Raw genomic sequence first — 13,243 nt, forward strand, 5'->3', positions numbered from 1 at the left:
TACATGTGGGTGACAACAAGACATTCTCATGAATTTAACATGAATATTCTTGAGTCATTAGGATATGGCAATATTCTTGAGTCATTGGGATATAGCATATATAGGATATGTAGGGTATGTGGTATCTTCTAAAATTCTTTTCTGCATTAATGTTGGTTTAACGGTCAGACAGTTAGATCTGGTGGGCTTACATTACAGGAGGGTAGATTTTGGTTGAACCTTAGGAGTAACTTCTTAATGGTAAGGGCAATGATGGACTTCCCTTACTGGATGTCTTCAGGCAGAAGCTGGATAGCCATCTGCTGGGGATCCTCTAGCTCTGGATTTCCTATATTGAGCAGGAAGTTGGACTAGATGACCCACAAGACCCTCCAACTCAAATTCTATCATCTGAACAGTTGTGGTTGGTGGTCTGAACTTTCAAGGAGCTGGCCAAGGTGCTGAAGCTTGTTCCTAGCTAATCACTCTCCCTTGTTTTTGCTGGTTGGAGATGCCTTGTTAAAATATTGTCAGTGTGACTTGCTAAAGTCATCATGCCTTAGGGCTCAGCAATTTCCTGAACAATTCTAAAAGTTAAATCAGAGGGCCCTTTCAGGCTGGTCTTTTATTGCAGGTGTATTCTGCAAATGTTCTTGACCCAATAACAGTGCATTAGTGGTGGATTTATTCTGTTTTGATTTGGTCTGCGGTGCTTCCCCAGTGGTACCACATTATTATTACTTTGTGGAGGGGCTATGGTACAACAAAAGCAGGACAAAAATAAATTAGAACATTAGTAGAATAAAAAGGTTAACGGGATTTCAGCAGGAAAACATATACACTGATTGGAAGTAAAGCAAGCACAAATAGTATTGAAAGCAGGATTGTGTGTGACTGCCCCAGAGCACAAATCATCCTGAATGCACAGTAAAAAGGATATCTGGTGGCAGGGCCAGTACTAGGCATGACTGGGCCCTTGGGTGCCAGCCTGCCCCAGACACCCTGCTCCCAGCCCCACCTATAGATCATGCAGGACCACTCCACCTACCTCTTCTCTCTTTCTGCGAATGCCCTGTGTGGAGGTGCAGGTCGCTGCCATCAGCTAAGATGGTGGCAGAGGCTACTCTAAGGGACTGATACACCCACCACCGTCTTTGTTGATGGCACACATGCATGCTATGCTGCTTGCGCGCACATACCTGCCATCAATCAAGATGGCAGTAGGGGCATTAGCCCCTTAGAGAAGCCTCTGCTGCCATCTTGGTTGATGGCAGCTGTGCATGCAGCACACAGGGCATTCACAGAAAGGGAGGAGAGGTAGGTGCAGTGGGCAGGTGTTGTGGGCCCACATGGTCTATGGGGTCTGGGAGCGCCATCTCTGTGATCTGCGGCAGGGTTGGGAGTCGACCCTGCTGAGGATTGCGGAAGGGGAGTGCTACACCCACACCCGAAGGAGGGGCCCTTTAGGGGCCCTCAGCCAGGGCCTGACCTGGCCACCCTTTCCCACTGGCCCTATCTAGTGGGGCTCTGGGTTGCTGCTTGAAGGCCTCCTCAGAGGTCCAGAGAGGCCCTGGTGGATATTTGAGGTCTTCAGCCATCATAAAAGTTTAAAATGATTACTCAAAAAAGTAAATGTTGTTTATATAATCAGCTAATCTGATAATATTTATGAACATTTCTAACTCTTTAATATGAAAAATCTAGATCAGTCAACAAAAAAATGACTACATAGCTTCCTTGCTTTAAATTTGCAGCTATAAACTGAGAGGGCATCACATTTTGGTCCAATGTGCATGAAAATAGGTTGCAAAACTTACCAGGTGCCAAAAAATTAACAGGGGTCTAAATTTCAGGCCCCCTTTGAGCTTGAGGTCCAGGCCAAATAGACCACCTGCTCCTCCCCTCCCCCATTCACACTGGGTGTTTGTAATGTAGAGAGTTTTTTCTTTTTTAAAAAATGCACCTTGTCTCTGACACATATGCATATAAATATTTATGCACGTACCAAATCCTGCTCAGAGGTAAAAGATCAATGGGGCTTACTTCCAGGAAAGTCGGTATGGAATTGTACCAGAAACCACTTTATTTTACATTTGATGTTTTCTGATGTTTTCTTCTTGCATCCATTAATTCCTATATAGTAACAATGTGGAAATATATTTTGATCCTGGTAAAAATAATCTGTCCCCCTCCCCCATTCTTCCCAATCATAATTTCCTTGCTGCTGTTTTGTGTTCTTGCTAAACTTGTGTGTTGTGTATAAGATTGACACTCTACTAGAGAATTCGTATATGGCTTTTTTATTGATTAAAGGTCATTTGATTAATCAAGTAGCTCTGCATTAATCTGTATTTGTCTAAAACAGTAGTTTTGTAGGGGAAAGCAAACTTCTATCTTTATTTTATTTATAAACATTTTTGTATACCGCTATTTCATATTTTAAAAAAATCAAAGCCATTTACAACAAATAAAAAGCATACGAAGATGCCCTGCCATGTATAGTTGTATAAGTACTTTTTTAAAAAAAATTCAAAATTGGGGATGCCTTTTTAATCCAAGGATGGGGAATCTGTGGCCCTCCAGACATCGCTGGACAACTGCTCCCATCATCCCTGATCTGTGGCCATGCTGACGGGGGCTGATGGGAGCTATAGTCCAGCAACACCAGAGGCCTACATGTTCCCCTGTTTCAGTCAATTTTAAAAGGTTTTAATGAATTTTAACTGATTAATTGCTGAAAGATTTCAGCCCCAGCTGCTCAAGCATTCATATTTGTGTTCGTTAAATATTATTAATTTTTCTGTGAATAAGGCTTTTCCTTTGTGATTATGTCTCAATTGTCAACATTTTACATATTAAGGAAATCTACGTATGCAAAGGCAGGCTTCGATAGAATGGACTGAGGGAATCCGCAGAGGTTAAACCTTCTACAAGGAGGGTTTAGAGCACAAAAGGGGAATCTTTTTCAGCCCAAGGGGGCCACATGGCAGTGGTGGGCCGGGCCAGAGGCAAAAGTGGGATGTGTCTTTGTACAGTAGACTTCTATATTCCATCTACACAAAAGTCAAAGGTTTCTACATGCACGCATATTTCACCATCCCCCATCCAAACAAGCAAGGTGAATCACTGCAGTCCAAAGACACATTCCAGCCAGACAAAAGCACTTGAGGAGAGCCAGTGAGAGGTGTGACAAGGGGAGGAGGCATGGCCAAGGGGGAGTCCTGAGGTCAGACAGAGAGGCTTGTGAAGTTGCATTTGACCCCCCACCCGGGTCCTGAGGTTCCCCCCACTGGTTTAGAATGAAGGACTAAGTAAGCAGTGAAGCTTTCAATAAAAACAGAAAGGAGGCTTTGCAAGCCTAACAGCACAACCTTGTGCATGTCTTCTCAGAAGTAAGCCCTACTAGGCTTAAAGGGGCAATAAGGGTGTGTGTAAGGATGCAGCATTAAGCTGAAATCCTATGCACTCTTACCTTAGAGTAAGCCCATTGTAAGGTTTACTTCTGAGCTTTCGATAGTGGTGGGGTTTGTAGTTTTTGTAAGCACTATAGTTCTATGCATTTCTGCTCAGAAGTAAGGATGGGTGAATCTCTCAATTTCAGTTTTTATCAGTTTCCCATTTTTCCAGGCTTAAGTACAGTTTGCCACATTTCCACATCAGCATTAGGTTGGAGCACTGGGCTGAAAACAACACAATTAAATTTAACAGGGATAAGTGCAAAGTTCTACACCTAGGAAAAAGAAACCAAATGCACAGTTATAAGATGGGGGATACCTGGCTCAGCATTATTACATGCGACAAGGATCTTGGATTGTTGCTGATCACAAGCTGAATACGAGCCAAAATTGTGAAGTGGCTGCAACAAAGGCAAATGCTAGTTTAGGTTGCATTAACACATGTATAGTTTCAAAATTGTGTGAAGTATTGGTTCCCCTCTATTCTGCTGGTTAGACCTCATTTTGAGTACTGTGTCCAGTTCTGGACACCACTCTTTAAGAAAGATGCAGACAAACTGGAATGGGTTAATAGGAGGGCAACGCGGATGATCAGGGGACTGAAAACAAAGCCCTATGAGGAGAGTCTGAAAGAACTGGGCATGTTTAGTCTTGAGAAGAGAAGACTGAGGGGAGATATTATAGCATTGTTAAAGTACTTGAAAGACTGCCATACAGAGAAAGTCCAGCATCTCTTCTCAATCATCCCAGAGTGCAGGACACGGAATAATGGGCTTAAGTTGCAGGAAGCCAGATTTCAGCTGAACATCAGGGAAAATGTCCTAACTGTTAGAGTGGTATGACAATTGAACCAATTATGTAGGGAGGTGGTGGGCTCTCCAACACTGGAGGCACTCCAGAGGCAGCTAGATAGCCACCTGTCGGATATGCTTTAATTTGGATTCCTGCATAGAGCAGGGGGTTGCACTTGATGGCCTTATAGGCCCCTTCCAACTCAACAATTGTATGATTCTATGGATGCCCCTGAAAGCTGCAATTCTGAACACACTTCCTAAGGGACTAAGCCCTATAGAATAAAATAGGACTTACTTCTGAGTAGATATCATATGGATTGTGCTGTTGGTAAAGCTTGGCTAGGGATCCTCTACAAAGATATCCATATCCAGGCAGGGTTGGCAACCCCCTGCCTGGAATGCCCTGCCCCTACCTTATAACATTGCTGCTCCAAACTTCTTTACATATTTGACCGTTCACTTCAGAAAGAGGTTTGAGAAATGAGTAAGAGTAAGGAAGTTCTCTACCCCTTTCTGTCTCCCCAGTGGGCTGCTATAAACTCACTTTGACAGCTAACCCAATTCCAGTGTAATAATGATTAACTAGAAAGACAATAATTCTGGGGAAAACAGAAGGAAGTAGAGAAAGAGGAAGGCCAAACAACAGATGAATTGATTTCATAAAGGAAGCCACAGACCTGAACGTGCAAGATATGCACAGGGTGGTTCAGGACAGATGCTCTTGGAGGTCACTGATTCATAGGGTTGCTTTAAGTTGTAATCAACTCGAATGCACATAGCAACAACAACAAATAACTGACAGAGCAAAAACACACATGGTTTGGTCTATATTCACAGGCAGCAGCTTAGGAATTGGACTCGATGGCCTTATAGGCCCCTTCCAAGTCTACTATTCTATGATTCTATGAACAATTTCAGCCACACTTCCGAATATGTGAATTCTCTTTTACCACTATTGGGCAAGAAACAAACCATCATGCAACCAACAAGGTGCATCATCAGTGGGTTTAAGGGGGTTGAGCTGAGTGCTTGGAACCACTGTTATTGCTTCTATGGATGTAAGGGAGTGAGGTTAAAGAGGGCTTTTTCAATAGTGGCCCCCACCCTGTGGAACTCTCTCCCAAATGATCTCCGCCATGCCCCTTCTATGATAAGCTTCCGCCGGGCCTTGAAGACCTGGCTCTTCAGGCAGGCTTTTGGGGTGGGTTAGGTTTCTTACTGTTATGGTTTTAAATTTTAATGTTTTAATGTATTGTTTTATCTTGTACGTCGCCCAGAGTGGCTGGACAACAAGCCAGATGGGCGACTAATAAATTAAATAAATAATAAATAAAATAATAATAAATGAAATGTAAATAGAAAAATAAAAGACAGTGATGATTTCCTAAATGCAACGCCGTACCAACCACAAGATTCCTATGAGTAAGGCAGAAAACTCAGCATCCCACAACCAGTCAGGATTCCTAACTGTGATATCGCGCTAAGGGAATTGCATATTGGGATTGGTAGTAAAATAAGGCTGGGAGATATAGAACAGGAAGGGGAGGAGTTTGAACGGGTGGAGCAGAATGTGGCTGGAATAAAGAAGATGAAGACTGATCTCTGGTGTCTCTCTTAAATTGTTTACAATACAACAATTTTGGCGACAAAGGTGGGATGGTGCTTTTGCCTTTGTCTCCCCCACCACCTTTCCTTCAAACCCTGGGTGAGTTTGTGATTCCATTTACTTCTTGGATTAGAATGTTTGATACATATGTACTAGCCATTCATGATGAAGAACTTCCAGAGGCAAGAAAGCGTGCATTACTTATTCATTGTTTGGGAGCAGAAGCTCAGAGAATCTTCTATAATCTGCCTATTGTGGATGATAAATATGAGACACCTTTGACTGCTTTAAGGAATTTCTTTGTGCCTAGAGTCAATATTGTGGCAAAACGCTATAAATTTCGCCAGCGGGGACAGAAGCATGGAGAAAAGACAGATCAATATATTGCTGCTTTAAGAGAATTAGCTGTTACTTGTAATTTTGGAAATATGGCAGAGGAAATGATTTGTGATCAGTTGATAGAGAAGACAGGGATGCCCCACATCAGGGAACGCCTCTTGCTAGAACCTGACCTTACTCTGCAGAAAGCCATGACAATTGCTAGCCAGATAAAAACTGCAGTCGCAGAAGTGAAGTGAATGGGTCAAAGCATGACAGAACCTGTACAGGCTGTGCAGCCTTTGCAACTGCAGAAAACAAAAAGATATTTGGACAATGTTAAAGATGGTGCAAATAAAACTTTGCAACCTGCAAAATGTGTACAATGTTACCACTGTGGTTCAATACAACATGCAGCAAATTATGCTAACTGCCCTGCAAAGGAAGCTCAATGCAGACAGTGCAAAAAGAAAGGGCATTTTGCACGGATCTGCCAGAGTACCCAGTCCTTGCAACCTACAAATGACGTTGCTGTACCAGAAGTTACTGTTTTGAGCATGGATGATCTTGCTCAGGCCTCTATAGTTAGGGTTGCCATATTCCAGTTCCACAAATCCGGGCAGGTTAATTTGCATATTATGCCAATTATTTGCATATTAATATTTGGATTGTCCTGTTATTTTGTTTTTGTGCCTAGGAATTACCACCAAAAACTGGGGAAAGATGTGAGAAATCTTTTTTTAAAAAGCAACATTTTCAGCCTTAAATGCTTAGACTCTAGTTTCCAACACTATGGAATATTTATTGATTGATTAAGAGGATTTATATCCTGCCCTTCTGCTGTTAAAAACAGAGCTCAGCACAGCTTACAAATATAATAAAAACAATAAAAATACACAATCAATATAAAAACATAATAACAACACAAAATAACAACAAACATAAAGTAAGTCAGGGCAGCAGTATGGCTAACCTTTGCTGGTCATTGACTGAAATAAACTTATTTACATTTTTTAGTATGGTTAACCATTACATATACGATATATTTCAGAGATGTGGAGGGTGGAGAAAAACAAGAAGCCAAAATGTTAGGAAAAGGAGTCTTTCACACCACATGCTTAGTTCTAAATACTGTTGCAGCAAGCTTTACAAGTTCCTCCAGAATTCCACTGGTACAGGCACTCAGACATTCAAAGTATCTGTATGTTTCTTAGGTTTTATAAAAGCAGAGCTTTGCTTAACTCAAAATTTCTTCTCTCTTTGATCAACCACATCTGCACAGGTTCCACCTCCATACTCAAAATGAAACTGGGCCTGAAAGTGCAACAACCCCACACATACCTTGCTAATTAGATTACCAATGCCAGGATGTCTTATTGACTAGTCTCCTGCTCCCCCCCCCCCCCGGGCATCATGAAAGACCCAGTCCTGGTCCTCTTCAAAGTACTCATAAGCCTCTTGTTTTAATTAAAATAATAATTATAAATTCTTGCTCATCACTACTGGGAGTTAATTATCTTGCATATGCTGCTGTTGCTTCTATGGCTGTAACGGAGGCTGGCCTCCAAGAGGTCTTCTATATCTTTAACAGTTGCGCAGGGGGAAGGGAGAATTTCACCTTGTGGTTTTTCCCATTACAGTGTTGCAAGAACACCTGCACTTGGCTGACTTTCTCTTCTCCTAAAGATACAGGATCAATCTCAGGCCCTGAACCTGGCAACCCTAGCCCTCTTCAACAGCCCAGAAAATTTTTAACTTGTTTGACTCCTGCACGCAAGAGAGAGAAAGACTTTTGCTACTGCTAAAAGCTTACTCAATTTATGAGATTTTCAGATAAATGGGGAAAAACAGTTTTCTGGCCTTGCAATGGGGTGTAGGTACTGCCTGGAAGTCAACAAATCCCTTGTCAATCACAAACCTGACTTCACTTACTGGCTACAAACCTGAAAGGGTGGGGTTAGAGCAGCCAGCTACGAGCTCATTTAACAGAAGTTGTGGGGGATGTGGGAGCGGCTGACATTTTGTTGTATATCTTGTGAACCAGGCCACCTAGAAACTTAATTTTTTAAAAAAATGAAAGCTGAGAGTCTGGATTTTGGGGTGACACCCAGAGACCCGGATAGGACCCCAAAAATCTAGAGACTCCAGGCAAAACCTGGAGACCTGGAAACCCTATCTCCAGCTGACTTTGTAGGTCTTGGCCCAAGACATTTTGCTGCCTAAGACAAAGGAAAAGATGGGGCCTCCCCCCATTTCAAATTCTGCTACAGTTGGCAGTTGAATATAACTTTGTGACAGGACAGCATCCTTCACTGCACCTGAGGAGAGCAGGCTAGCTTGGGGGGCAAAGGGCAGGTCCTGTGGCACACATGGCTCTATCTAGTCCCTGCTCTCAGCATCTGTTGCCTCTCTATGCCTAACAGTAGGGCCGGCCCGCTGTCCTAGTTTGTATTTTATTTGCTGCTATGAGTAGTCTTGCCAAGGTGCTGTTGTTTGATTTTTAGAATTATTTATTCTGAAGGACATTAAATGTTGCTTTTTTAAAGGTTCTAAATGTTTTTAATTGTTTTAAACACTTTTTTATTTTAAATTGTATTATTTTCACCTTTTGAGGTTTGCCGCCCTGGGCTCCTTTGGGAGGAAGGTTGGGATAGAAATGTAAAAATAAATAAATGCATGTTAACAAATATAGGCAAAAGAGCCCCCCCCCCCCAAAAAAAAACCAAGTAAAAACACTAACAGAAGAGCAGAAGAATCTTCTTGGAAGCAATTGAATGGCTGTTCTGTTTTCCACATTCAAAGGAGGTATTTCCAGGGGGAAAAAAATGCTGAGCAGTCATCCCTTTATCACCTGCAGTTCTGTGGAAGCTCTTCCTTCCTTTTCAGCAGTGAAATTAGCTTAGGAAGCAAAGCTTGAACTATGAATTCCTGTTATTTCACAATGCCCCATGTGGCAGGGCATTTCCTTATCATTACACAACCAGAATATACTCCCTGTACTATTTGTTCTCAGAAATGAACAAGGCTTTCCTCCTTGCTTGCTGCAACAAGGTCTGTTACAAAAGGAACCCAACGCATGGCATATTCTGGTGGAAGGGAAGACAGTAACAAGACTCACTCAAAATGCCTCTTTGTTTCCTCCTGGTTTTCCTTTCGTTTCAGCATGGCGCTTTTTCACTAGTAGGTAAGTCCCTGTTGGATCTTTGCCAAGAATGGGGATATCACCTTTACATTGCAACTCTGATTTCTGTTTAGGAGCAATCAAGCTTTCAAATAGATATTTAGTGTAGTAATTGGAAGGGTATGCTGGATGTTTCCAGATGGGATGAGAACTCTCTTGTCTGTTTAAACAGTCCAGCAGGTTTTTTGTTGCTTGGTGGTTTGGCCTTTCAGATTATGTTTAGCAGCCCAATCTGAAGCATGACTCCTCAGAAGTGTGTCCCATTGAATTCAGTGGGTTTTACTTCTGTGTCAGTTGGGATTAGGATTGCGGTCTAACTCTGTCAGTGTTCATATGCATGCTTTTATACCTAAATTAACATGTGCAAATTGGAAATAGCCAGGGTTCTTGTCGTAAGTGCAGAATACCTTGAAGCGCTGTCCATGTTGCATAAAATTCAGATGCATGGCAGAAAATGAAATTAGGTCGGTCTTGGTATTATCTAATTAGGACTGAACATGTACTCTTAGGCATCCAGGGACAGAAGAATATCTGTAATTCTGTCTCATTGGTCTTTTTCTAGTTTTGAAGGCAAGAATAGTTAATGTCATATGTGATTAGCTGCTGAGTACATCACAGTCAGGAATGGACATATCTGTCAGTTTTGGTTCTCTCAGTTTTTCGTTTTTCCAGTCTGAAGCTCAGTTCTCCACAGTTCTGCAGCAATCTGTGATTTTTTAAGAAAAATAAAAGAAAAAAGGGAAGTTGCCTGTTCAGGATAGCGGGAACGCAGAGCTGCCCTTTCTTTCCATGGCCTTCCATCCCACTCTGTGCTGTGCCTCAAGAGGGAAAGGGTATAGGTTGAACAGGGGGATGGAGCTGCCATTCCCTCCCATGACTCCCACTGCTGGGATTCAGCGGTGCTCTCTAGCACCAGAGCAGAGACACCCGCTTCTTATGAAGAAAACCAGCAGGTTATTCAGCAGATGGAAAACCATCCAGAGGCTCAAGCCTTTCATGCAGGGATGGACAAATCTGTCAGTTTTGGTTCTCTCAGTGTCTCATTTTCCCAATCTTAAATTCAGTTCTCCACATTTCTGCAGCCATTTGCAAGTTCCTCATGAGAATTCGTCAGCATTTTAATGTGATTTTATCCTAATCACATTTTTATGCAATTTTGAGACATTTTGGCAAGCAATTTTCCCTAAAATAAACCATTTTGTGTGTTACTACTACTAATATATTCATTTTTATGCAGTTTCCTACACTATATAATTTTTTTATAAACACTGTACAATTACATCACAAAATTTCAAGAAGTGTGAATTTTAGAGGACGGCTGTGTTTCAGTTTCAGGAACTATGAATGAATTAGGTAGGTTCATCCTTACACGCATACTGAATTTAATTGCTCCCCCACCCCTAATCACAAAAGTCTTGGCTGATTCCCACAAATCAGTGCCAAATTCAGTATAGTGGCAAATTCAAAACTGCTGAGTCCCTTCATGTTAGTCATAACCACGCCCTCCCTCTTTTTTGCTGCTGGGTTAAGAATAAGATACTTGTTAATGCCTCCTCCTACAACAACAGACGTCCCTAGGAGCAAAGCAGCATGAAAGTGGAGAGGGCTTGCTACTGAAAAGAGTCTTCTCAGTGGCTGACTCACCTCCTTTCACTCTGGCTCCAAGCAGCAGGAAAGGTCAAGGAAGTATGTTAGAAGATTCTTCTCAGTGGCTAACACCCTCCCCTTTCATGCTGATTGGCTCATAGGATGCTGGAGACATAGGGACCCTGCTGAGACAGTGCTCCCAAAAAAGTAAGAGATCAAAGATCCCCCAAGACCCAGGATGACTGCACCCCTGATTCCCACATTTTAATTGCATGGTGTAGAGCACTGATGTATAGCACCACAAGTGGAGCTGTGCTTCTGGCCCTGACACCAACCTTTCATGTTGAGCATGGATGTCTGCAAAAAGGAACCCTCTTCAGGAGCAGCTGCTTGTACAAATGACTCTATGTGAGTGGGAACCTGCACAAGCACATGTTCTGTTTGCATGGAGGGCCTACATATGAGCAGTTCCTTGCATCAACGATTCCCTCTTTGGAGCTCCATACTCAGTGTGGCAAGTCAGGGGGGGTGCAGCAACAGGGATGCCACATCAGGGGTAGGGTCTGAATTGTGGCTCTACTGCTTCTGTACTACCCTTCTTGCAAGTAAATGTGTAAACAGGGCTTAACTTTTTAGGATTTTCAGAACTTTATGGCCAATTCCTGCTGCTGCATCTTAGTAGCTGCTTTGTAACAAGGAATGCTGAAATTGGTAGTTTGCTGTTCTCTATCATTTAAACCAGGGTTGGGGAACCTGTGGCCCTCCGGGTATTGTTGGATTCCAACTCCCGTCAGTCCCAGCCACCATGGCCATAGAACAGGGATTATGGGAGTTGCAGTTTAACTGCATCTGAAGGGCTACAGGTTCCCTGTTCCTGCTTGGAACGCTGCTGCTCATTTCTGCCTGGAGTTATGGATGCCATCATTTTTCTTCTCATCTTCATTCATCTTTCCCTCAGTTTTAGATGGTTGGGAGATGAGAGTGGGGTGTGAAACCTCTGTCTGAGGAAATGATAGAACTGCCTATACCTGTTTCTACACCTGTTTGTGGAATGCATGCTAGCCAACTTGGTGAGATGGGTATTGGCAGCACTGTCTTATAGTGGTTCCAATGCTACCTCCAGGGTCGTTTTTAGAGAAAGCATTGGGTGATTGTCTTTCAGCCCCCTGGCAGTTGTGCTGTGGGGTGCCTTAGTGCCATCTTGTCCCCGATGCTGTTTAACATCTATATGAAGCCCATGGGAGCGGTCATCAGGAGATTTGGGGTGAGGAATCAGGAGTACACTGATGATACCCAGCTGTATTTTTCTGTAACATCTAAATAGGGAGAGGCCATGCAAGGCCTGGACCAGTAGCTGGATTCAGTGGTGGCTGGATGAGGGCCAATAAACTGACTCTGAATCCTAGCAAGACAGTGGCACGTTGGGTTGATGGTTCCTAAGTTCAGATAATTGGTTAGTTGCCTGTTTTGGATGGGGTCATACTCCCTCTGAAAGAGAAGGTCCGTAGTCTGGGGTTGCGCCTGGATCCATCTTTGTCACTAGAGGCCCAGGTGACCTCAATGGCTAGGAGTGCCTTTTACCAGCTTTGGCTGGTAAGATGGCCATTTCTGGACCGGGATAGCCTGACCACTGTTGTCCATGTACTGGTAACCTTCAGGCCAGAGCTTACTTGTAATGAATTACTTGTAATTCATTACTTTTTTGAGGAACTAGTGGGTAATCCCTTTACATTTTGACTGTAATAGAACTAGGAGTAATTTCATTACTTTTGTGGAGTAATTGTAATGTTTCCAGCATTACTTTTGGGCATTACTGGGGGGGGAAGCAGGGCAAGTCTTCTGTTCCTCTGATTTGTGGATGAAAATCATGTGCCTCAAACTGGGCTTCTGTGCAGCGTCACTCTTCCCTCATGTTCTGTGGGTGGGTAGGAGGTGATGAGGGAGGAGATGGAGAGTGAGATGGGGTGGAGTGGAGAAAACGATTGTTTAAAAAAATGGGTGTTGGTGGTGAAGAATGGAGTGGAGGGAAAAAGGAGCCAGAGGGCAAGAACATGGATAAAGGAGGAGAAGGAGGCAGCAGCAGAATGGACATAAAGAACTGTGGAGATGAAAGATGACAATGTGTGTGTGTGTGTGTGTGAATACTGAGTTTGCACTTGGCACACAAAGTGGCCTCCACCACCCTCTCTGTCTACTGTGCTACATTTGCAGTATTTTAACTTTTTTGCATCTCAGGGGAAAATGTTTGCTTGGGTGGGTGTCCCTTAGTTGGTGGCAGGGCAGGGTCCGGGAGGTGGTTAAGTGAGAGAGATTATGCTTGCTG

General features: G+C 43.0%; 1 protein-coding gene across 1 annotated transcript in view; it reads left to right on the forward strand.

Moving 5' to 3' along the window:
* Positions 1–9,113: 9,113 nt before the first annotated feature.
* Positions 9,114–13,243, forward strand: part of LOC133364896 (macrophage mannose receptor 1-like) — an 81,806-nt gene continuing 77,676 nt past the window's right edge. The window contains 2 exon segments of the mRNA XM_061585882.1: positions 9,114–9,261; positions 9,264–9,336. Coding sequence (XP_061441866.1) covers positions 9,229–9,261; positions 9,264–9,336 — 106 coding nt within the window. The 5' untranslated portion in view covers positions 9,114–9,228.

The sequence above is a fragment of the Rhineura floridana genome, chromosome 10, assembly GCF_030035675.1.
Source record: "Rhineura floridana isolate rRhiFlo1 chromosome 10, rRhiFlo1.hap2, whole genome shotgun sequence".
Classification (NCBI taxonomy): Eukaryota; Metazoa; Chordata; class Lepidosauria; order Squamata; family Rhineuridae; genus Rhineura; species Rhineura floridana.